Below are 26,811 nucleotides of genomic sequence, written 5' to 3'. Positions count from 1 at the left end.
TTCTTAAATATGTAAACACTCAAGAAATACAATACTCATAAATCTTCCTTGACAGAATTTTGGCCACAAAATCCAGATAACCAAGAGGTGAATAAAAATATTTAGAAATTGAGAAGAAATCGTAAAAGACTGATAGTGAGGACTGAATCGATTTCAATGTAAAATGGAGACTGAATAATTGTGGAAGTTAAGGTAATAGAACAGAATATAAATGTTATTAGAATTAAAAAAATAAAAGTCTAAAGGGAGAAAGAAGGTTAGAAGCCATGAGCAGGCTAATTTCCTTATCTATAGCAGAAAGTCAATAGATACTATCTAAACTTGAAATGCGTAATTATAAAATGATTCCGGGGGGGTAAAGTTGCTGTCCAGTTAGTTTCCCCATCTTCTCAAAGGATTAAACTAGAGAGTGGACTTTGCCATTAAGTTCTATTAGATATTAAGAACTATCTTCTTGAAATCAAAATTAATTGAGGACTATCCTTTCTCTAAAATTAAAAGAGGCAACAATCTCCACATTGGATGTTTTAAAGGTTGCATCTGTCTGCAGTTTAGAAATGAGTGCATAGAGACATTAAGGTCTTTATAAGCTGCAAATTCCTGGTGTCAGAAAGAAGGCTGCAGCCTACCACCCACTAGTCCTAGGCTCTGGTGTTCATGCCACTATTATCAAACCACCAATGAGAGCAAACTAAAATGAAAAAGAATGGAACCAGCCAGCCAGCATAGCCTTAGTGCTTAGGCAAGGAGATGCAGGAGACAGCAGGACAATGAGCTCAGACCCATCTCCAGACCCTCAGGGTTAAGATCCAAAGAGAGAGAGAGCAAGAGAGAGATCAAGAGAGAGAGAGAGACTGGTAAAGAGGATAGCAGTCTTTATAGATAGTAGCCTCACTGCTTGAGGAAGAAGGCATAAGGATCCGAACATAAATTCCTGGGGGCCTAGTTCTGTGATTTTTGTCCAGCAGTAATACAGACAGTGAATGAGACAAAGCAAGAGGAAGAAAATGATAGCACACTCATATCACATATACACACTGTCTCTTTGTACACTTGCAGTCTCTCACACAGATGTCTTGAGTGTCCTGTGCCCTTTGCCTTCATACTTAGAGAACACTCCTTACCTGTCTGCCACCTGTTGTTCCTTCTTCCCTGTTTCTGGTTTTCTCCATAACTGGGGTCTCTCCTTAGATGAAAACAAAACCCATCTACTGTCTCTTGGTTTTAACAGGCAATCCCTAGATTTGTCATTGCCATGAAAACTTTGGGGTACTGAGGAGGAGAAGGAAGAGAAGCAGAGGTAGGTTTTGTTTGGCGAGTGATTGTCAAACCTTGGTGCAGAAAAGGACTCAGCTGGGAAAAGTTAGCAGAGACAGCGTAAGACAGGAAAAAAAAAAACTTTCTGGGTATGTTGCTTTGGCTGGAGAATGTGTCAGAAAGAGAAGGGAAATCTGAGTTTACCATTGTCAGCACCCTGACTCCTAGAATGTTGTCTTAGGTCACGTCTGAGCACTTTACTCAGTGTCTTTCCACTCAAACATTAATTTGGCTGTAGTGACTGGAGCAAAATCCCTATGTCTCAATGCCCGATTTCTTCATCAGTATGAATGGGATAATCATCAGTGGAAGGAGGACATATGAAATGATAAAGAAAGCTTCTTAAAACATTCTAGAGAGATACAGGGGATCACAGTATTATATGTGAAGTCCCTTGCCTCTAAGAATGTAAAAGAAATGTGAGATGGAGGATACTTATAGTGTGAGTGTAGAAAGTGAACTGGAAAGCAGAAATTGGGGAAAATGCACCATGACCTATTTTCTCCTGGCTTTTAGCTGTGGCAATAATTGGTTTCACTCACTCATTTCCTGTAGAGACATTTCTTCATTGTTTGATGTTCAGTGTCTTTAAAACTGTTGTTTCATAAATTATTTGTTTGCTTTTGTGTTTTTCAGGCGGGAGGGCAAATATGGTCTGTTACTCTGCCTTGGATGGAATAGTTGTTGTCTTAAAGTACTAAGTTTTAGGGTGGTTTGTGATATAGCTATAATCAAAACTAAAATTGGTAGTTAGATATGGGATGTTTCCATGAAAGAAAACCCTACAATATGTGGTGCCAGCTTTGTGACTAGGCAGCAAGCATAGGCTGGAAACACATGCAAGGAAATTAGAAAACTGACAAACTGCATCAAGTAGTGAAACTATTTGTAAACCTATCACCTGCAGAAACTTGGCAGAGTGAAAAGTTCTAATGAACTTTAGTATGCGAGTAAGGACTCTTTCAGGAAAAAAGATTTCACTTTGTGAGTATGATAAGGAACTATAAGCAAATGATGAGCTAATGAGATAAAAGGCCAGTTTGCAAATGTAATTTAAAGAGAGCATAGAGGGGCCAGGACAAGTTTAGAAAGCAACATTTCTTATCTCCCATTTATCTGCTTAGTAATAGATTCCCAAAGTCAAAATCAAGGTTATTTACATTTAGTGTTATTGATATAATTGGATTAAAAACTATCCTTTTGCTAGTTATTTTACAATTCCATTATATCTTCACTATTATCTTATACCTCTTTTTTATTATTATTTCAATGGTTGCTCTAGGGTTTGCAACAACTCATCATAGCCTACCTAAAAACATTATCTGATATAGTTTGGCTATTTTTCCCTGCTCAAATCTCATGTTGAATTGTAATCCCCAATGCTGGAGGTAAGGCCTGGTGGGAGGTGTTTGGATCATGGGGGCAGATCCTTCCTGGCTTGGTGCTGTCTTCATGATAGTGCGTTCTTGTGAGATCTGGTCATTTAAAGGTGTGTGGCACCTCCTCCCACCACTCTCTCTCTGCTTGCTCCTGCTTTCATCATGGGATGTGCCTATTCCTCCTTCACCTTCTGCCATGATTGTAAGCTTCTTGAGGCCTCCCTAGAAGCCAAGCAGATGCCAGCACCATGTTTCCTATAAAGCCTGCAGAGCCATGAGCCAGTTAAGTCTCTTCTCTTTAAAAATTACCCAGTCTCAGATATTTCTTTATAACAATGCAAGAACAGCTTAACACAGCATCATAGTCTTCAAATTCCTTTTTTAGCTGCTGTTACCTGTGCTTAAGGTGGGTTCTGGGAGGCTTTTTGTGTTCTTGCTTCACTCTCCATGTTGAGCCATCTCTGTATTCCTTTGTCTCCAGAGGTCTCTCTCCACGTACTTTTTCCTATCCTAGTGGTAAACTGCTCTTGTTTATTACCTGGTGCCAGGATCATTGTTAGGATAGGGGTGTTGTCCCAATCTATCTTAAATCTTAGGCTGTCTCTTCTGCCTGTGGTTGAAGGTAAGACTTTCTCAGGGTTCCTATTCATATGTCCCAGAAAAGCCAAAATGCCTTGTGTCTGTGGTTGGTCTTGGGTAGGAGATTCCTCCCCATCACTAGCAGATCTCTCTTTTGTATTGATATGGGGTTTTGGGGCCCAAGACGATTTCTTTTCCCTCTGCTAGGTGATGAAGCATTTTTGTTTTTACCTCTACCTCAGCGAAACTGGATCTTTGCTTGTGTCTGGGGCTAGTGTTTCCTATCCTTCCCTCATTCCTTCCTTACATGCAATGGAATCTTGCCTGAGCCTTAAAGGTAAGGGAGTTCACTGCCCTTGCTCTAGCAGCTTAAGACTTTTAAAAGGGGAAGTGGGGACTTTGCCTATGTCACCCAGTAGCAGCCTATCACTTCATGCTTGCCTGTACCATGAAGGTCTTCTTCAGGCCTCTTGCCTTGCTCCCAACCTTTTTTTTTTTTTTTTTTTTTTTTTTTTGACAGGATCTCACTCTGTTGCCTTGGCTGCAGTACAGTGGCGCAATCTCAGCTCACTGCAACCTCTGCCTCCTAGACTCGAGCAACCTTCCTGCCTCAGCCCCCTGAGTAGCTGGGACTACAGGCACATGCCATCACATCCAGCTATTTTTGTATTTTTAGTAGAGACAGGGTCTCACCATGTTGACCAGGCTGGCCTTGAACTCCTGGGCTCAAGCAATCCACCTGCCTCAGCCTCCCAAAATGCTGGGATTATAGGAGTGAGGCACTGTGCCTGGCCTTAACTCTCAATCTTTTTTGTGAGCATTTGGTAGAGGCCCAACTTCTTATGTCTGTGGCTCTTAGATATTCTAAATAGACATGCTAGCCCACACCTGGCCTTTAAGAATTTGCTAAAATTTTATTTGATTTCTTCTTACCTAGCCACTTTTCTCTTGTGCTGTACTATAGATGAAATACTTCATTTCACAGATACAGACTCCTATCCCAGTTTACATGGTTGGCTTGAGTCCTCAGCTATCTAATGGGCTCAAGAAAAATTATTGTTCTAGACTATCTGGCATTTTCTTTGCTAAATTGGGAGCAACACTCTTACATAATTTTTCTACATTTCTTTTCCAATTATACGTACAAATATAGGAATTTTGACTAGAATTTTACTAAAGTTAACATTAGAGATTGCATAACATTATACAATTTGGTCTTTACATCGAGAAATACTGGTATTTTCACTCATTTTACAAAGAGCATCTTCCAGATTCTTTATGATATGGAGTCATGATTTTGTTAATTGATTTTAACTTAAATTCCATATTGTTACAAACACAAATTGAAGTGGCTTCAGTGTTATGGTATTAAAACATATTTAAAGTAAACAGGGAAATTGAAAAGTATTAGGTTGGAACCAAATAATCATAAAGGTACCTAGGATTATAACAAAAATTAAACATTATATTTAGCTCTGAGATTCCTAGGAGAAAAGACAAAAAGGGAAACAGTACATTATATAGTTCTCATAGTTTAATAGAAAGATTGAATTTTTTTGGTATGTAGTTCCTTTTAGAAATAACAAAATAGAAAATGAGTTCAACCATTGCTTTATCGAAAACAGGTAAATGTCCTTCAATTGAGCATTTCTTTTCCCCACATTAATAAAGTCTGCACACACCTCCTATGTTAACAGGAAATAGGAATTTCAGATAACAAATGTGAAAAGTTGAAATAATCCTGACCAATTTTTCAAATCAATTGTTGAAAATATTTATTTAGAAAAAAATCTTTAGTTGGAAAACAGCAGAAACCAAAGAAAAACACACTTCATGTAAACAATAGAACACTATGCTAAGTTTAGCTCTACAATAAAAGCCACACAAATCTGTGTGTGGCCAAGGATGAGGATGCAGAGAAAAGAAAAAGAAAATTGAGAGAGAGGTAGAATATAACTCTTTGCTTACTGCAGGTCTTGTCTGGAGGAGAACCTCTGGAAAATAATAAGTTAGGATGGCCCTAGTCTACCAGCATGCCAGAGGCAGAACCAATATAATTTCCTAAAATATGAGATTTGTGTCAATTCTTAGGGTAACTCACTAAGGTGGTTTGGTTCCACCAATGAATAAAGTTTCTAATTCTATACTAAGCTCACCCTTTGGAACATCAATCTCATCTCCAGATTCTTCTCCAAGCTTCTTCCACCAGGGTGCTTGTATGTACTTCAGGGTTGTGAGATGGGCCTGCTTGGCCTTGGCTGCCACAGGCCTGGATCTACTTAGGAAGAGCTCAGGTTCTTTCCCTTCTGCCTCCTTCAGACTTGGTGCCTCTGTAGTGGACAGAAAATAAACAGATGAGCAGAAGAGTCCTATGCCAAGCAGGTAGAAACTTGGAAGCTACAGAGCTGTAACTCTGTAGGCAGAAACAGCATTCCAACTCTGAATGTATTACTTTTGAGAAAGGGTCTTGCTCTATTGCCCAAGCTGGAGTGCAGTAGCGTGATCACGGTTCACTGCAGCCTCAACCTCCTGGGCTCAAGTGATTCTCCCACCTCAGCTTCCTAAGTACCTGGGACTATGCCACCATACCCAGCTAATGTTTTTTCTTTTTTTGTAGAGCTCTTACTATGCTGCCCAGGCTGGTCTCAAACTCGTGGACTCAAGCAATTCTTCTGCCTCAGCTTCCCTAAGTGTTGGGATTACAGCCATGTGTCAACATATTCGGCCCATTTCTGTTTTTTTTGAGATTGAGTTTTGCTCTTGTTGCCCAGGCTGGAATGCCATGATGCGATCTCGGCTCACTGCAACCTCCGCATCCTGGGTTCAAGCGATTCTCCTACCTCAGCCTCCTGAGTAGCTGGGATTACAGGCGTGCACCACCATGCCCAGCTAATTTTGTATTTTTAGTAGAGACGGGGGTTTCACCATGTTGGTCAGGCTGGTCTTGAACTCCTGACCTCAGATGATCCACCTACCTCCGCCTCCCAAAATGTTGGGATTACAGGCGTGAGCCACCTCGCCTGGACATTTCTGTGTTTAAAGGAATTAAAAAAGATGTAGATTTTTGTAAGATGGTTTTTTTTTTTTATTATTTTTTGAGACAGAGTCTCACTCTGTCACCTAGGCTGGAGTGCAGTGGCGCGATCTCTGCTTACTACAACCTCCGCCTCCCGGGTTCAAGCAATTCTCCTGCCTCAGCCTCCTGAGTAGCCGGGATTACAGGCACCCGCCACCATGCCCAGCTAATTTTTGTATTTTCAGTAGAGATGGGGTTTCTCCATGTTGGTCATGCTGGTCTCGAACTCCTGATCTCTTGATCCACCCACTTCAGCCTCCCAAAGTGCTGGGATTAGAGGTGTGAACCACCTCGCCCAGCCAAGATGGTTTATTTAAAGAACAGAAACTTTAATAGAACCTCATCCTATAGATGAGAGGCTCAGTTTCAGCCATTTATCCGATTTAAAAATATAAAATTCCCAAGTAGTGGCCATTAGATAGAAAACACTGGTCCTTTCTGTTTACATACACCAAAGAAATCCAAGAGGCTGACTGAAACACAGGGGCTTCATGGATGGGATCTCTCATTAAATGGATCAGTGGTTATGATGAATTAATTTTTGTAAAGTGCTTCATTAAAAATTATAGGCCAGGCGCGGTCGCTCATGCCTATAATACCAGCACTTTGGGAGGCCGAGGTAGTCAGGTCACAAGGTCAAGAGATTGAGACCATCCTGGCCAACATGGTGAAACTCCGTCTCTACTAAAACTACAAAAATTAGCTGGGTGTGGTGGTGCGCACCTGTAGTCCCAGCTACTCAGGGAGGCTGAGGCAGGAGAATCGCTTGAACCTGGGAGGTGGAGGTTGCAGTAAGCCAAGATCACACCACTGCACTCCAGCCTGGCAACAGAGCGAGACTCCGTCTCAAAATAATAATTAAAAAAAAATTATAAAATGCTCTGCAAGTGAATGGCACTCTAACTATTGTCATCATCTACTTACAAAATATGACCAAAAGCTTTTCAGATTACATAGTAAAAGATGGCTAGTAGGGCTCAGCATCTGAAATTAATAACTTTGGGGTGACACATATGAATGATGGCAAGGCTTGGGGAAACAGGTAAGAAGGAGGTTATAAAATCCGCATCATTTGAAAACATTGTGTGCTGGTCTGATCTATGTAGAAATTTCCTGAGGTTAGGGGATGAGCTAAAGATGCTTACTAATGGTTTCCTTCTGAAGGTTTTGGATGTCACAAACCTCGCATAGGTTGTTCCTTCTAGAGAACGAAAGTAAAATGAGCACATACTCATTAGCTGCTCAATGTTGGTGCTGATCTGTGCCGTCAGAGCTTCTCTGTGCTGCTGGGCTCGCTCTTCTAGGGCCCTGCCCATAAAGTAGTGTTGCAGTTGTTCTTGAGCTTGGGCATGGAGCTCCCTACTGACCACATCTGACATTGGAGAGCCCTGGAAACACAGGACAGAAAAACTTGTCACAGAGAGGACATAGGTATCAAAGTACCCAACCACTCAGCAGAGGTTTTAGACTGCTTAGCTGTCTCTCATTTTATCAATTGAATCTTATGATTGATGTCTATCTTGTACTCTTATGCAAGTATTAAACAGTCTCTTAAAAGTTTTAGATAAAAATAATGGTGGAGAAGTTTGTTGTCTTTCTTTTTTGTATGCGCCCATACTTTACTTTCTCAGACACTGTGGAATCATGGGAGAAGAGATAAGATTGAGAGATCACAGTGAAAAATTACAAATGGTTTGGTAAAGACACTGGCCTGGGGCCGGGTGTGGTGGCTCACGCCTGTAATCCCAGTACTCTGGGAGGCCAAGGTGGGTGGATCACCTGAGGTCAGGAGTTCAAGACCAGCCTGGCCAACATGGTGAAAACCCATCTCTACAAAAATTAGCCGGGCATGATGGTGGGTGCCTGTAATCCCAGCTACTCAGGAGGCTGAGGTGGGAGAATTACTTGAACCTGGGAGGCAGAGTTTGCAGTGAGCCGAGATTGCGCCATTGCACTCCAGCCTAGGCAACAGAGCAAGACTCTGTCTTAAAAAAAAAAAAAAAAAAAAAAAAAAAAAGACCCTGGCCTATAACAGGTGTAACAAGGCCAATCCCTTTGTTTCTTTGTTTTACTTCTTATCCCATTCTCACTCCCAAACTTATCCAAGCCATATGTTGTAACTGCTTCTGGATTCACAGAACAAGGGACAAAATCATCCAAAGGACCATGTGTTCTTTTGGCTAGTCAGCTAATTTAAGGGGAACTTAACTGATTAGTTTGGGCAAGGATGAAATAATCTTAACTTTGGAGGTAATAAAGAACCTGACACCACAGCTTTCTCAAATATTCCTGTTCCTGATCCTGGATATGACCCTGTTCCACTAAAACCTTACTTCTCAGCCACAGGATCTTAAACAGCTGCACTAGAGTATGGCTAAAGAAGCACTTTTTTTTTTTTTTTTTTTTTTGAGACGGAGTCTCGCTCTGTCACCCAGGCTGGAGTGCAGTGGCACAATCTTGGCTCACTGCAAGCTCCGCCTCCCGGGTTCACACCATTCTCCTCCTCAGCCTCTCCGAGTAGCTGGGACTACAGGCGCCTGCCACCACGCCCGGCTAATTTTTTTGTATTTTTAGTAGAGACGGGGTTTCACCGTGGTCTCGATCTCCTGACCTCATGATCCGCACGCCTCGGCCTCCCAAAGTGCTGGGATTACAAGCGTGAGCCACCGCGCCCGGCCAAGAAGCACTTTAAAAAAAGAAAAACAGGAGCATGCATCAGAACTACATATAGTGTATTAAAAAAAGAGATATCAAAGACCTAAACATAAGAGCTAAAACTGTAAAACTCCTAGAAGAAAACACAGGAAAAGCATCATGACATGGGTTTTGGTGATGATTTCTTCATGTGACACCAAAGCATAGGAAAAAAAAAATAGACAAAATGAACTTCATCAAAATTAAACACTTTGGTGCACCAAAGATCACTATCAAGAAAGTTAACTGGCAGTCCACAGAATGGCAAAAAATGTTTGCAAATCATATATCTAAGGGATTAATCTCTATAATATATAAAGAACTCCTAAAACTCTACAAAAAAACAACCTGATTAAAAAAATGAACAAAATATAACCCTGTGGGAAAAAAAAAATAAACAAATGACTTGAACAGACATTTCTGCAAAAAAGATAAAGAAATGGCCAATAAACACATGAAAAGATGCTCAAAATCACTAATTAGGAAAATGCAAGTTCAAACCATAAGATAGAACTTCATATCTATTAGCTGCTATCAAAAACAATGACTACAACAAAGATAACTAATGTTGACAAGGATGTACAGAAACTGGAACACTGTGTGTGACTGGTAGAAATGTAAAATGGTACAGCCACTATGGAAAACAGTATGGCAGTTCCTCAAAAATTTTTTTAAAAAGAATTAGCATACAATCTAGTATTTCCATTTTGGATACTCACCCAAAAGAATTGAAAGCAAGTACACAGATATTTGTACACACATGCTCACAGTAGCATTATTCGCAATAGCCAAAGGGTGGAAGGAACCCAAGTGTTCCTTGGATAAACAAAATGTAGTATATATAATGGAATATTATTCAGCCTTTAAAAAGTAGAAAATTCTGACACACGCTAAAACATGAACCTTGAAGACATTATACCAACCGAAACAATGAAGTATTATTCCACTCATGAGGTACTTAGAGTAGGCAAATTCATAGAGACAGAAAGTAGAATGGTGGTTGCCAGGAGCTGGGTAGTGGGGGAATGGTGAGTTAGTGTTTAATGGATGCAGAGTTTCAGTTCTGCAAGATGAAAAAAGTTCTGAAGACGGATGGCGGTGATGGTTGCACAAACAATATGAATGTACTTAATGCTACCAAACTACATTTAAACATAGTTAAAATGGTAATTTTTATATTTTATCTATTTTACCACCCTGAAAATAAATAAATTTTAAAAATATAGATACATGAGGCCACACAAAACTTAACTGTATCAGAATTTCTTGGGGTATGTGGGGCTTGGGTATCTAATTTTTATAAAGGTGATTAAATTTGTAAATGATTAAAACTGTTAAAAGCAATATAGTCCTCTCTACAGAGCTTAGGAACTGATTATCTATTTGTTGGAGAGGAGGCATGCTTCTGTCTGTCTTCATTCTACCTCTGCTCACAGGAAAAACTTTCAGTTGTGGTTCTGCCCCTCTCTCCAATTCGGTTCTGGTGCTTGGCTAAGGGAGGAGTTGCTAATATGATTGATCAACACTTAAGAGATTCATTGGCCATATACACCATGGAATACTATGCAGCCATAAAAAAGGATGAGTTCATGTCCTTTGCAGGGATATGGATGAAGCCGGAAACCATCATTCTCAGCAAACTAATACAAGAACAGAAAACCAAACACTGCATGTTCTCAACCATAAGTGGAAGCTGAACAATGAGAATGTGTGGACGCAGGGAGGGGATCATCACACACTGGAGCCTATCAGGGGGTGGGGAGCTAAGGGAGGGATAGCATTAGGAGAAAAACCTAATGTAGATGACAGGTTGATGGGTCCCAAACCACCTATGGCACGTGTATACCCATGTAACAAACCTGCATGTTCTGCACATGTATCCCAAAACTTAAAGTATAACAATAATTAAAAAAAAGAGATTCATTGGCCATGTTTTATTGGTGGCCAGGCTGAATATTTTTAAAATCTCAGGACCCTTAAATTATTTTTTAAGCATTTAGGTTAAAACAATTTTAAAAAATATAGCTTTATTTAGCATTAGGTATATCTCCTAATGCTGTCCCTCCCCCCTCCCCCCACCCCACAACAGTCCCCGGAGTGTGATGCTCCCCTTCCTGTGTCCATGAGTTCTCATTGTTCAGTTCCCACCTATGAGTGAGAACATGTGGTGTTTGGTTTTTTGTCCTTGCGATAGTTTACTGAGAATGATGGTTTCCAGCTTCATCCATGTCCCTACAAAGGACATGAACTCATCATTTTTTATGGCTGCATAGTATTCCATGGTGTATATGTGCCACGTTTTCTTAATCCAGTCTATCATTGTTGGACATTTGGGTTGGTTCCAACTCTTTGCTATTGTGAATAGTGCTGCAATAAACATACGTGTGCATGTGTCTTTATAGCAGCATGATTTATAGTCCTTTGGGTATATACCCAGTAATGGGATGGCTGGGTCAAATGGTATTTCTAGTTCTAGATCCCTGAGGAATTGCCACACTGATTTCCACAATGGTTGAACTAGTTTACAGTCCCACCAACAGTGTAAAAGTGTTCCTATTTCTCCACATCCTCTCCAGCACCTGTTGTTTCCTGACTTTTGAATGATGGCCATTCTAACTGGTGTGAGATGGTATCTCACTGTGGTTTTGATTTGCATTTCTCTGATGGCCAGTGATGATGAGCATTTCTTCATGTGTTTTTTGGCTGCATAAATGTCTTCTTTTGAGAAGTGTCTGTTCATGTCCTTCGCCCACTTAGTTTAATGGGTGCAGCAAAACAACATGGTGCATGGATACATATGTAACAAACCTGCACATTGTGCACATGTACCCTAAAACCTAAAGTATAATAATAAAAAAAATAAAAAAATAAAAAATAAAAAATATAGCTTTATTGAGGTAAAAATACCATACACTAAACAACAAATATTGAAAGGGTATAATTTGCTAAGCTTTGACATACACATACCTAGTTCATCACTACCAAGTTTCCTGGTGCTCTTTTGTAAATCCTTATCCTCACCCTACCCATCCACCAACTACTTATCCCAAGCAACTACTTATCTATTTAATGTTACTATAGATTAGTTTATATTTTTAGAATTTACATAAAGGGAATCATAAAGAATGTATTCTACTCTGTCTGGCTTCTTTGATTTAGCATAATTATTTTGAGATTCATCCATGTTTTTTTTTTTTTTCTTAAAAAATTTTTTTGAAGACAGGGTCTCACTCTGTCACCCAGGATAGAGTACAGTGGTGCCATCACTGCTGACTGCAGCCTCGAACTCCTGGGCTCAAGCGATTCACCTGCCTCGGCCTCTCAAAGTGCTGGAATTAAGGGCATGAGCCACCAGGCCTGGCCAGAGATTCATCTATGTTGTTGAGAGTATCAATTTATTCCTTTATACATGCTGAATGGTACTCCATGGTTCTGGTTTTTGGCCATGAGCATTCACGTGCAAGTGTCTGTATAGACATGTATTTCTTTTTCTCTGGGGTAAATATCTAGGAGTAGAATGGCTGAATCGTATGATAGATGTATGTTTAATTTTTAAAGAAACTGAACTGTCTTCCAAAGTAGTTGTACTATTTTACATTTCCATAAGTGGTGACTCTGCCACATGCTTGCTAACCTTTGGCATGTTCCATTTTTAAAATTCCAACAGGTATGAAGTATCTTACTGTGGGTTATATTTTGAAAATTTTTAAATTTTTATTAAAAAAATAGAGATAGGGTCTCACTATGTTACCCAGGCTGGTATCAAACTGCTGGGCTGAAGCAATCCTCCCACCTTGGCCTCCCAAAGCATTAGGATTACAGGTATGAGCCACTGTGCTGGGCCCTTATTGTGGTTTGAATGTGCATTTTCCTTAGTGACTAATGATGCATTTTTCATGTGTTTATTTGTCATCTATCTTTTGGTGAAGTATCTGTTCAAAGCTTTTGTCCATTTAAAAAACAAAACAACTAGTTCATATGTTTTCTGTTTAGTTTTGAGAGTTCTTTCTATATTATGGACATAGGACCTTTATCAAATATATGCTTGGCAATGATATTCTCCCAATCTGTGCCTTATTTCTTTAATTCTCTTAATGGTGTCTTATGAAGAGAAGTTTTAAATTTCAATAAAGCAAATTTATCAAATTTTCCTTTTTGAATCATGCTTCTGGTACTGTATTCAAGAAAGGTCACAATATTTCTCCATTGTTCCCTTTTAGAAGTTTTATAGTTTTAGGTTTTGCATTTAGGCCTATGATCTACTTTGAGTTAAGTTTTGTATGTGAAGTGAAGTATGGCTTCAAGTTCAATGTTTTTTGACATGTGAATAGCCAATTGCTCCAGTTTTTCTACTGCATTAACTGTACATCTCTGTCAATAGTTAGTTTGCTATACATGTGCTGTTAGGTGATTCTGTCACTGTGCGCATGTCATCGAGTGTACCTACAGAAACTTAAATGGTATAGACTACTACATATGTAGGCTATGTGGTATACCCTATTGCTCTTAGGCTACAAATCTGTACAGCATGTTATTGTATTGAATATTGTAAGCAATTTTAATGCAATGGTAAGTTTTTGTATATGTAAACATATATAAACATAGAAAATGTCCAGTAAAAATATACCATTACAATATTGTGTGACCACTGTTGTATATATGGTCCAACACTGACTGAAAATTCATTATGTGACACATGGCTGTAATTACCATTTCCAGTGCTCTTAATTTCTTTATGTAGAGCCAGATTTCTCTCTGGTATCTGGCACCATTTTAAACAGAAATGTTAAGTCTTTTACACCTTAAAGAACTTAACATTTCTGATTTACATTCCCACCAACAGTGTGTAAGTGTTCCCTTTTCCCCACATCCTTGCTAACATCTGTTGTTTTTGACTTTGTAGTAATAGCCATTTTAACTGGTATAATATGATTATTTATTATGATTTTAATTTACATTTCTCTGATGATTAGTGATATTGAGCATTTTTCATTGTTTGTTGACCACTTGTATATACGTCTATTCATGTTTCTTGTCCACTTTTTTTTTTTTTTTTTTTTTGAGACAGGGTCTCACTCGGCTGCACAGGCTGGAGTGCAGTAGCATGAACATGCCTCACTGCAGCCTCAACCTCCTGAGCTCAAGTGATCGCCTCACCTCAGCCTCCCAAGTAGCTGGGACCACAGACAGACACCACCATGCCTGGCTAATTTTTAAATTTTTTGTAGAGACCAGATCTCACCATGTTGCCTAAGCTGGTCTCGAATTCCTGGGCTCAAGCAATCCTCCTGCCTTGGCATCCCAAAGTGCTGAGATTACAGGCATGAGCCACAGCATCTGGCTTTGCCCACTTTTTAATGGGGTTGTCTTTTTCTTCTCGAGTTCCTTGTAGATTCTAGATATTAGCCTTTTGTTAGAGGTATAGCTTGCAACTATTTTTTTCCCATTCTATAGGTTGTTTACTGTTGATTGTTTATTTTGCTGGGCAGGAGCTTGCAATATAGGCATGTAAATTTGCATTTTTACTCCCTCAATCTATACAAATAAAAAGAATTTAACATTTCTGGAATGTTAAATCCTTTACAACTTTAAGGATTTAACATTTTTGGTAGTGCAAGTGTACTGGTGATCAAGTCTTTCAGCTTTTGTATGTCTGAAAAAGTCTTTTTTTTTTTTTTTAACAGTATTTTTTTGCCAGGTACAGAATTCTAGGTTGACAACTTTTTTTCCTTTCAGTACTTTAAAGCAAGATATCTTCGGCAAGGCGAGGTGGCTCACGCCTACAATCCCAGCACTTTGGGAGGCCGAGATGGGTGGATCAACTGAGGTCAGGAGTTCGAGACCAGCCTGGCAAACATGGTGAAACCGCATCTCTACTAAAAATACAAAAATTAGCTGAGCATGATGGCAGGCACCTGTAATCCTAGCTACCTGGGAGGCTGAGGCAGGAGAATCACTTGAACCCAGGAGGCAGTGGTTGCAGAGATTGCACCACTGTACTCCAGCCTGGGCGACAACAGCGAAACTCTGCCTCAAATAAAAAAAAAAAAAGTTATCTTCTTGCTTGCACTGTTCCTACTGAGCAATGTAATCTTTGTCTTTACATAACATTTAAAAATTTTTTTATACACCAACATGGCACATGTATACATATGTAACAAACATGCACCTTGTGCAAATGTACCCTAGAACTTAAAGTATAATAAAAAATATATATATAAAAAATTTTTTTGTTTTTAAGATTTTCACTGTATCACTGGTTTGACAATTTTGATTATGATATTCCTTGGCACAGTTTTTTTCCACGTACCTTAACTGGTTTGGGTATGGGCTTATCATTTTTAGTTTGGTAAGTTTTCAGCCATTATTTTCCTCCACATCTCCTTCAGGGATTCCAAGTTTTCATTTATTGGGCCACTTAACAGTCCCACAGCTCAGTAATGGTCTTTTCAAATATTTTTCTCTTTTTTCCCCTCCCTGTGACTCATTTTGGGCAGTATCTACTACTATGGCTTCACCTTTATTAATCTTCCAGCCAGCAAATCTGGAATAGCCAACTAATCTTCTATTAATTTGATCAAGTATATTTTTTCACACCATACTTTGAAGTTTTTATCCCTAGGAGTTTGATTCAGGTATTTTTTTTTATATTTTCCATATTTCTACTTGACTTTTTGAACATATAGAATACAGTTATAATGACTATTTTAATGCCCTTCTCTGCCAATTTTAACATCTATGTAATTTCTGGGTTGGTTTGATTGAATATCCTCCTCATTATGGGTCCTGTTTTCCTACTTCCATGCATACCTTTAATATTTGATTAGCTGCTAGACATTGTGACTTTTACCTTGTTGGGCGCTGGATATTTTGATATTTCTTAAAATTTTGAGTCTTTTTTTGGGATGCTGTTAAATAACATGAAAACATTTTAATCTTTTTTTGATTCTTGATTTTATAATTTGTTTGGCAGAATGGAGCCGTCTAGGCTAATCATAATCTACTATTAAGGGAAGGTCTTCCTGAGTACTCTTCACAATACCCTGTGAATTACGAGTTTCTCCAGCGTATTTGACGGGAACAGACACTATTCCTGGACCTATGTGAGTTCCAGACACACTTCCGTCTTACCTTTTCAGATGACTGGATAATTTGGCTTTGGATAATTTCCTTACATGTACATGCTGATTAGTATTCTGGAGAACACTCAAGGGGTAGATTCTGTAGATATCTGGGGTTCTCTCTCTTTGCAGCTCTCTTTACTCTGGTACTCTGTTCTATGAAGTCTAGTTCCCTTGGTGTCACCTGACTCTTAATGCCATCTCCCTAACTCAAGGATTCTAAAGAGCTCTTCTCTGTTCTCTTCCTTGAGCTATGGCCTACAAACTCTTTCAAGGCAGTAAGCTGGGGTAATTATAGGGCTTGCTTTGTTCCCTCTCAGAGTTTATTGTTCTTTGTTGTCTGATGTCCAGGGTCTTGAAAACGATTTCATACATTTTATCTGTTTATGTTTGTTTCTTTTTCTGGTTGTTTCAGGCAGGAAGTAAATCTAGTCCCTGTTACTCCATCTTGGCCAGAAACAAATGTCAAAACTTTTTCCACTGTCTACCTCTTTATGGTAATCACAGAGGGCCTGACACAGAAGGGTGGTCTTTTCCTCCTCTCTTTCTCCACAGACTCCATTAGGTTTCAGGTCCCTAAATCCAGATTAGCAGAAGCGGAAAGTAAGAGAGCTTATTTACACTTCCTGGACTAAGCTTTGCTATCCAATTCAGGTTTTACCATTGCTGTGTTCCAGTGGTTACCAGATACATGCTCAGCTACTAACATATTTGTACTTCCTTTCCATTTGTATAGTAGTTTTTGTTTGTTACAAAAAGTCCTTTCATTTTGGGCGCTCTGGAGGAATGAAAGGGTGAATGATAGGACTCCCTAAATATCACATCAAGCCTCTAACATCAGTTATCCAGAACCTTCAAATTTTAGAAGTGTGTGTGTATTTGTGTGTGTGTGTGAGAGAGAGAGAATGAACTCAGGCACAAACACCACCACCACAATTACAACAAAACTCGTGAAAAGTACCAAGATACACTATGAGTGCTTGGTTCAAATGAGGGAATAATTCTGACAGACTGAAATGTATAAACTGCCAACTTTCTCCATAAAATTACATAAGTGTGAAAGCATGGGAGAAGCAGTAAAAGAAAGTAGAGGTAATCAGCAAAGGTGCAGGTGATTAAAATTAATGACAGGAGTGGTGAGTTACTCCCAAGGCAGAAAGGGAAATGACCTTTGAAGACACATCAGAGTAGATGGTCAAGAATTCAGGTGAGAGAAGTGAGTAACAGGTGACCTGCAATACTATGGTCATAGAAAGTCAAAGATATGGACGTTTCTATTGGGATAAAGGTGCTAGCAGTATTATTGTGGTAAGATCATAAGAGGCAAATAGTCAAATGCTGTATCTTATTGGCTTCTGGAGGTACATTAGTAGTCCAACAAATGTAAGAATGAATAATCATTGATTGACAGTTACATATACTCTTTCTGGAAGGTTCAAAATAGTCCGAGTTTTACTGTACTATTGCAAAAGAAGCAATGAACATGTCTTATTGACATAGTATGGGAAAAAACTGATTTAAAGCAGAGTCTCCTTCACCACTGACTGTATCTCTATGGCTATGTAACTAGAAAAAGATATACCATTATTTCTATGGTAAAGCCAATGCATTACCTTATACCAGCAATAAATGTACACACACACACACCCATATATGTGTGTGTGTGTGTGTGTGTGTGTATATATACACACATATATATATATACACACACACATATGTACATACATGTACGTGTGTGTGTGTACATTTATCAATATCATGCACTGGAATAATGTAATACTGATATGGCACAGAAGCTTACATACCAAATGTCTTCTGACATAGTCATCCACTTGTTTCTTCAGTTCAACTCGGCGTGCATCAGTGAGTTCTTGGAGTCCTCGGCAAGGAGCAAATAGTTTCTTTTTCTTACGGCACTTCGCTAGGAATTTAAGCGCCTGGAAGAAAAAAAAAAATTGAAGGTTTGTGATTTTTCTCCCCTAATAGAACTATTTTCTCACTACAACATATGGTAGTGATCACACTGCAATAATGATTAACTCTGAGTGTGTATAAGGAGGGGAATGGGACTGTGACAAGATGCAGGAGAATAGTGACTTTTAAAATATACAGTCTTCTGTAGTGCTTTTTACAAGGATATAGTCACGTATTATTTGTGCAGTAAGCAATGAAGAGGAAAAAAAAGCAATAGATTCTAGTCTTAATTCTAGTACCTTATAAACTATGATTCTGGGCAAGGCACTTGATCTCTAGAGGACAGGTTCTATGTCTATAGAAAAAAGAGGACTTAATTCTACACAGCCTAGAGGACTTAATTCTACACAGCCTAGAGGATTGTAAACACCAAGGAGAGAGTATATTTCTGTCTGAATTCTTTCTCATGTCCTTCAGAATGGACTCTGGTAAAAATAAATTTTGTAATAGGCATGATATGGGACAAATTTGCAATTATTGTTTCCAATTGTTTTCACTCTGCTCATGTCTTTGTAGTTTTTATTTTCATCAAAGTTACATGTTCACATTGTTTAAAGCAGGGGTCAGCAAATCATGGCCCATAGGCCAAATCCAGCCTGCTGCCTGTTTTCATAGGGCTTGAGAGCTAAAACTGTGTGTGTGGTTTTGTTTCTGTTTTTTTGTTTTGTTTTTCATTTTACATTGTTAATTTAAAGGGAAAAGAATATTTAGTGGCATGTAAAATTATAAAAGAATATTTAGTGGCATGGAAAATTATATGAAATTCAAAATCTAATGTTTACAAATAACTTTTTTTTTTTTTTTTTTTTTTTTTTTTGAGATGGAGTCTCGCTCCGTCACCAGGCTGGAGTGCAGTGGCACAATCCCAGCTCACTGCAACCTCCACCCCTCCAGGTTCAAGCAATTCCCCTGCCTCAGCCCCCTGAGTAGCTGGGATTACAGGCGTGCACCACCACGCCCAGCTAATTTTTGTATTTTTTAGTAGAGATGGGGTTTCACCACGTTAGCCAGGCTGTGATCTCTTGACTTTGTGATCTGCCTGCCTCAGCCTCCCAAAGAGCTGGGATTACAGATGTGAGCCATTGTGTCCCACCTCTACAAATAACATTTTATTGGAACACAGCCATGCTCATTGGCTGCTTTTGTGCTATAACTGAATACATGTGACACACTGCATGACCTGCAAAGCCTAAAATATTTTATTATACAGCCCTTCCCAGAAAAGTTTGCTGATGTAACTCTATTGTTTAATGTGTCAGTTTTGTAAGAATTACTAGAATGCTATTGTTTGTCAGTTTCATAACAATTACTAGAATTCTTACTAGAGTTACCCACTTACCCTGTCCCCTGATTCAAGGGCAACAATTTAATTCAGGTTATTCTTTTGATATTTAGCTCCATCTACTTTTCTGTGATTTTTTTTCAGATATAGGTATCACCTATTGATTTTCTTGGTATGAAAGGTATGAATTTAACTATCTTTCAGTTTCTACTCCCCATCCATCCTATATTATTACATCATAATTTTAGTTAATGTTCAATGTTTACAAAATTATGACCACATAAAGGCTATTCACTTTTGAACAATATAGTATACTATAATTACTTTTCCTTCCTTGCACATTTTTATTTTCTCTGGAATTATTATTCTCTTTTCTCCCATGCTTTCTTTTCCATACTACCGATTATATTTTACAAACTCTGCCCTAATTTTCAACACATTAAAATACATAGGCATTCTATCAAATTCATTTTCTTGGACACATTTTCTGGAGCTTCCTGACCTGATATAATTTGGATTGACTGCTCTCTATACCTTGGGCATAGCTGTCATCTTGTGGTCTCCATTCACCATCATCTCGGTGACTACTTTTCATCTTTCCCTTGTGTTTCTTGGATTCCATGTTGCCTTCTTTCTCAGGTTGTTCCCTCTTATCTAAAAATGTCTTTGGTCTGTCCTTATCTTTAATTAATAATTTGGTTCTGTATAGAAATCTAGTTGGAAATCATTTTCCTTCAAATATATGACAATCTTACTTCAATACTTCTTAGCTTCCAATGTTCCTGTAAAGAAGTCCTTTTGTTCCTAGTACATCTCACAGTATTATGAAACAAATGTGGAAGCGTTTCTGTCACTGTATTGGACACTTAACTGGTCCCCTTAATCTAAAATTCATGACATTCAGTTCTTGGAAATCTTAAGTTATTTGATTTTCTGTCTTCTGTTTTTTCTTGTTCTTGATTTCAAATGTTTGGCTGTTTGACCTCCTAAACTGGTAGTCTTTTCTATCCATCTTTTTTTTTTTTAAATTAAAGATTCTACCTTTTTTTTTTTTTCTAATGATATTTCATATGTTGACCAGGCTGGCCTAGAACTCCTGAGCTAATGCCATCCTGCTGCCTTAGCCTTCTGAGTAGTTGGGATTACAGGTGTGTGCCACTGGCAAAATCTTTTTTCCTTGCTTTCTGTGAGATTTCTTTAACTTTTCCCCCACAGTCCTTTTATTAGTCTTTCAGTTTTCCCTGTCAAATTTTATTCTATGTGCTCCATTTTATATGGTATCTTGGTTTTGTTTCATATATTACCTTTCCTTATCTCTCTGAGGAGATTAATAACAGATTAAAAAATTTTTTTCCTTATACCTGCAATGTTTATATTCTATCAAGTAGTTTTATTCCATTTGTTTTGTCTTTGGCTTTCCTTAGATATTCAGTGATACTTATCTTTCAGCTGATATTTAAGAGTGGGCACTAAGAAGCGGTTTAGAAAATTTCCCTAGGACCCTTACTTTTTGGTATTTTTTTAAGACAGGGTCTCACTCTGTCACCCTGGCTGGAGTGCAGTGGCTTGATTATGGCTCACTGCAGCCTCAACCTCTTGGTCTCAAGTGATCTTCCCACTTCAGCCTCCTGAGTAGCCAGGACTACAGGTATGTGCCACCAAGCCCAGCTAACTTTTTATAGAGAAAGAGTTTTATTATGTGTCCTAGGCTGGTCTCAAACTCCTGAGCTCAAGTGATCCTCCTGCCTCAGCCTCCCAAAGTGCTGGGATTTACAGGCGTGAGTCACCATGCCCGGCCTTGTTTTCAGTATGGTACTTGAGTTTTCAACTGTGCTTGCATCCTTCTGTTGAGACTCTCTTCTTTCTATTCTCCCCTTTCCTTGATTTTTCTCTTTTAGAAAATTTCCTCAATTTTTAGCTCCTGGAGAAACAATGCCTCTGTTTTTGCATCAAGTAAGAAAGGAACAGAAGGTGGATAACCATTCTGGCCTTTCTTTTCCTGCCAAGGACACTAATAACTGGTTCTTCCTGAGGGACACGTTAATTGAAAGGATATTCCTACTCCTGCATATTACCTTTTTTTTTTTTTTTTTTTTTTTTTTTTTTTTTTCAAGGCAGGGTCTTACTCCTATTGCCCAGGCTGGAGTGCAGTGCTGTGATCACAGCTCACTGCAGCCTCAACTTCCCAGGCTCAGGTGATTTTCCCCCACTTCAGTTTCCAGAGTAGCTGGGACTACCAGTACATGCTACCGCGCCTGGCTAATTTTTGTATTTTTAGTAGAGATGAGGTTTTGTGACATTGCCCAGGCTGGTATATTACTTTCAATGAGGCTAATTAATTATTTCCCATTTTTTTCTTAGCAAGGTCAGTTGCAGTGCCAACAGAAATATAATGTGAGTCATATACATAATTTTAAATTTTCTAGTAGTCACATTAAGAAAATAAAAAATGGGCGAAACAATATTTACTGAGTTATATAAAACATATAACAATATACACAAAATATTAGTATTTCATTATGTAAATCAATATAAAAAAGTATTAATGAGATACTTTACACTTTTTTTTCCATGCTACATGTTGAAAATCTGGTGGGTATTTTACACTTACAACACATTTCAATTTGGACTAGCTACATGTCAAGTTCTCCATAGCCAGCTACGTATACTTAATGATTATTTTATTGAACAGTGCAGGTCTCTAGTGTGTCTTAGAAAAGGATACTTTAGGCCAGGCACAGTGGCTCACACCTGTAATTCCAGCACTTTGGGAGGGTGAGGCGGGAGGATCACTTGAGCTCAGGAGTTGGAGACCACCCTGGACAACAGAGTGAGACTTAGTCTCTACTGAAAAAAAAAAAAAAAATTAGCTGGGCCTGGTGGTGCAAGCCCGTAGTCCCAGCTACTATGGAGGCTGAGGTGGGAGGATCTCTTGAGCCTCACAGATCAAGGCTGCAGTGGGCTATGATTGCACCACCGCACTCCAGCCTGGGAGACAGAGAGAGATTCTGTCTCAAAAGAAAAGAAAAGAAAAGGATGCTTTAAAAATATGGCAAAATGTATCCTTTATTGACTATTGCCTTGTTTCAATTTTCTCTATTTTTCTATTTCTTTTATCAGTGTACTTCCCCATTTTTCTTTCTGTTTTCCTTCTTTGAAAGTAATTCTTGGCCAGGCATGGTGGTTCATGCCTATAATCTCAGCACTTAGGGAGGCTGAGGCAGGAGGATCACTTTAGCCCAGGAGTTCAAGGCTGTGATGAACTATGAACACACCACTGTACTCTAGCCTGGGTGACAGAGTGAGACCATGTCTCTTAAGAAAAAAAAAAAAAAAAAAAAAAGTAACCCTCTTATTTCCTTTTCCATTTTGGCTAACTTTGCTTTGACTTCATCTTATTTTTATTAATGAGATGTGAAGACTATAAACATGACCTTGACCCATCCCTTTTTGCTCTTAAACAGAGACTCATTCCTTTTTTTAGCTAGAACAGATATGAGGCAAATGTGACTAATCTTCCTTTCGTGCCAATGGAAAGTATAAAAGCCAAAACAACTTTGCCTTCATAGCCTTCAGATACATTCCTATGATGACCCCTACTTTTGTCTCTAAGAAATGGTAGGCAAACCAGGATATTTCACTTTACAGTAGAGGATCCTTTTACAAAGTATTGGGGTCATCTAAATCAGGCAAGGTAGTAAGTCAACTTAATAAGGGCCCAGCTAATTCTATGACAGGGAAGACTTTAAAAAAGAGGTATTTATGAGGTAAAAGTATTAGAAAGAAGCCAAAGGTTCCTCCAAAGGAAGTGTCTACAACCCTAATATCAACTGGTTAACACTTAGATGGCTTTGTTTAGCAGAAGGTAAAAATCAGGAGTACGTGTGATACAGTGATGGTGCAGGACTGTTTGTTGCAGATACAACCTGAGATCCCCAGAAGAGCTTGAAGGAGTACAAGGCAGGCATCTCTTCCTACTTCTCTAGTATTTATTCTACTATGTTTTTTGGATGATTAAAAAAAAAAAACTTTGTAAAAAGTTAATCACAGAGACTGTTCAAAATCTATCACAGTAGAAAACTGAAACTGACCTAAAAATTCAGTAAGGGATTGTTAAGCTAAATGCTATAGGATCTGAAATCCTAATATGAAAGTTAACCATGTATAAGAGAACAACTGGATGTTAGGAAAAATGGTCATTAAATTTAAAAAACCATCTTGTGCTATGCTTTTCCAAGGCAACAAAATAGTACTATGCTCTAGAGAGATCACAGAAAGATTGCTATTTAAGAATAAGAGGCCAGGCACGATGGCTCACACCTGTAATCCCAGCACTTTCGGAGGCTGAGGTGGGCAGATCACGAGGTCAAAAGATCGAGACCATCCTGGCCAATATGGTGAAACCCTGTCTCTACTAAAAATACAAAAATTAGATGGGTGTGGTGGTGTGTGCCTGTAGTCCCAGCTACTCGGGAGGCTGAGGCAGGAGAATTGCTTGAACCTGGGAGGCGGAGGTTGCAGTGAGCCAAGATCGTGCCATTGCACTTCAGCCTTGCAACAGAGAAAGAATCTGTCTCAAAGAAAAAAATACAATTCTACAATTAAAATGTTATAATGATCTAAATATACCTAATATCTCATCTGTGCATTAAAAAAATGAAATATCACATGCTGCACTTGCACAGAACTTTGTAATTTACAAAATACATTCCCATAAATTAGGGTATCTGATCCACATAACAACTGAGTGAAGAGGGTAAGGGTAAACATCTATTCATACATCAAGCACATGTGATGAGCTGACAACAATAAGACTTAGCTCCTTATTCTTGAAGAACTCACAGCCCAAGTAAGAAGGGAAATAATTAACAAAACAACATTGCAGTATAGTAAATGATGTACAAGGTTCTAAGGCAGTACTAAGGACTGAGTGTCTAAATCAGCTTGGCCAGAGGTAAGGGGTTTTTCTTTTACAAAAGAAAAAACTAAGGCTCAAGAAAACTAAGTGTCTTGACCAAGGCTTTACAACAGGTAATTAGCAAAGTCAGTTTTGAACTCATATTTTTGCCTCTTGATTCAGAGCTCTTTTCACTACATTAGACTCACTGCTCTTTGAAGTGTGACAGCTGCTTTATACTCTATGAGAGACTGCCTCTGTTGGTGAAAATTTTTCCTTTCCCTGTACCCTCTCCAATGTTTCTGGATAATCAGTGCTGATTTCTCTTCCATTTCCCGATAGTGTTTCTCCACCTGACCTAAAAAGATGATAGACACTATTACAACATACTCACTGCCATGCTTTCTGAAGTTCTGGAATCAGGACAATGATAAGAATAATCTTGCATTCTTTTTATTTTTGTCAATATTGTTCACTAATTTTCCCAAATCTATTATTTTACCATGGTTCTAAGATTTTAGAAACAAAGCTTTCCCAGATTATGCGCTTTTCTTTACAGAAAGAACTCATATAATATTTTTGTGGTAGAGTAGTAAGAAAATGGCTGAAAATCTGACACTAAGAACATTAAAAAAAAAAAAAAAGAATCCTAAATACACAATTAAGAAGTCATTCAGTACCATCAGAGGAAAGGTCAAAATGTGTGTATGTGTTCTCTACTCTACATGCTTCCAAATTTCTCTTAAGTCACTCAGTCAGTTATACAGATAACTTTCTTTTTGCTTTCTTGGAGTTGCTCAGCATACAGCCTAGGGTTCACAGTCATATGTGACAGAATAAGGCAGTAGAATTGTTAAGAAAAAGAGGGGTGTATTTGGGGGAGTATAAGAAACTGATATAATTTAATGATCAATTGGATATGGAGGTAAAAGAGGGAAAGGACTCTAGGATGTCTCAAATGGGAAACTGAGTAAGTTGTTGGTGCCATTACCTGAGATGGGGAATAAAGGAAAAGGAAATCTGAGGGGTAAGATAATGACTTTGGTGTTTGGGATGCCTGTGGATGTCCAGGTAAAGCTGGATTCAATAGGCAGTTGGCTACAGAGGTGTGTTATTCAATAGAGTAGAAACTATCCACAAGTGGCTACTTGGGTTAAAATAAAGTAAAATTAAAATTCAGGTCCTTCAGTGCACTAGCCATATTTCAAATACTCAATAGCCATCTGTAGCCATTGGCTACCCCACTGGATGGTACAGATATACAACCTTTCATTTTTGTAAAAATTTCTCTTGGGAATTCTGCTCTAAGAGCTTAGGAGAGTAGGTAAAGATGGAGACCAGATTTGAGACTGCTCAGCACTCAGCTGAGAGTTGAGCTGTAGTTATGGATGGATACCCCAGGAAGAGCAAAATGACAGGAATAAGGTGAGGATGGAACCCTAGAAAACATCTATATTTAATGGAGATGAAGTGAAATAAAGGGCTAGTGAAGGACCCTGGATTGAATAACGAGAAGACAGGTAAAAGAATTTGAAGATAATACTGAAACCACTAAGACCTCTCAGACCACACCTTCTTATTAATTTCAGCTTAGTCTGTCAAAGGTGGCAAGAAGATGTCATAACATTTGTACTAAGGAATGAGTTAAGTTCTGATTCCCTTGGAATGTAATAATATTCCAACTCCTTATTTTAGTTCAAGAAGTATCTTTGTGTCTCTAACAGCTATCTTTATGCAAAAATTCTCATGTTTCACTAAATTATCTGAAGGATAAGAAAAAAAAACTGGTGGGGAGATTGTTCATCGTCAACTAATAGGTCTGAATCGAAAAAATAGTAACCGTTTTTGAACTCAGAAGATTTAATGAAGTTTATCTGAAAAACAGAGAAAAAGGACAAAAGTCCAAATTTTAAAAAAAATCATCACATAGCTAGAAAACTTGGTTTGTTAAAAGATAACCTAAATATTCTTATATTTATAAAGTTGATACTGCCACTCACCTGGATGAACTATTTCAAGCATACTCAGCCACAATTCTCGGGAAAGTCTCATGGCTCTCTGTCTTTGAAGTTGCAATTGTAATTTGAGGTCCTCTTCTTCCTTCTGCCTATTTATCTCCAGCAACATCTTTGATCGTTTGGATCTGTGATGGAAACAGTGTGTTATACATAATTTTCATAAATCATATGAAAAAATGCATAACCTCACTAGTAATCAAATAAATGTAAACAGAAAAAATTTTAAGATAATTTCTAGTGTTAATAAGGTATGATAAAATAACTTGTCATCTGCTGCTGTTGTGCAACCTTTCTGGAGAAATATTTGAATATATGCATTAAAAGTCTGGAAAAATATTTGAAATATATAAATAAAAAGCCTTAAAAGTGATGACCAATTAATTCCATTACAAATAATTGTCTTAAGGAAATAATCAGATATATATGTAAAAATTTATGTTCAAAAATGTTCTCCACAGTATTACAACAGTAACA

General features: G+C 38.3%; 1 protein-coding gene across 1 annotated transcript in view; it reads right to left on the bottom strand.

Annotated features, from left to right (window-relative positions):
• Positions 1 to 4,427: 4,427 nt before the first annotated feature.
• IQCB1 (IQ motif containing B1) overlaps positions 4,428 to 26,811 on the bottom strand; it is a 70,333-nt gene continuing 47,949 nt past the window's right edge. The window contains exons 11-15 of the mRNA XM_032150049.2: positions 26,320 to 26,462; positions 24,529 to 24,677; positions 17,972 to 18,103; positions 7,583 to 7,739; positions 4,428 to 5,605 (exon numbers count right to left, since the gene is read on the bottom strand). Of these exons, the coding sequence (XP_032005940.1) occupies positions 5,376 to 5,605; positions 7,583 to 7,739; positions 17,972 to 18,103; positions 24,529 to 24,677; positions 26,320 to 26,462 (811 nt within the window). The 3' untranslated portion in view covers positions 4,428 to 5,375. The remainder of the gene's footprint in view (positions 5,606 to 7,582; positions 7,740 to 17,971; positions 18,104 to 24,528; positions 24,678 to 26,319; positions 26,463 to 26,811) is intronic.

The sequence above is a fragment of the Hylobates moloch genome, unplaced genomic scaffold (genome assembly GCF_009828535.3).
Source record: "Hylobates moloch isolate HMO894 unplaced genomic scaffold, HMol_V3 SCAFFOLD_4, whole genome shotgun sequence".
In the NCBI taxonomy this organism is placed as follows: Eukaryota; Metazoa; Chordata; class Mammalia; order Primates; family Hylobatidae; genus Hylobates; species Hylobates moloch.
Note: the sequence above shows the minus strand (reverse complement) of the source record. Positions and strands in the feature narration are given on the sequence as shown.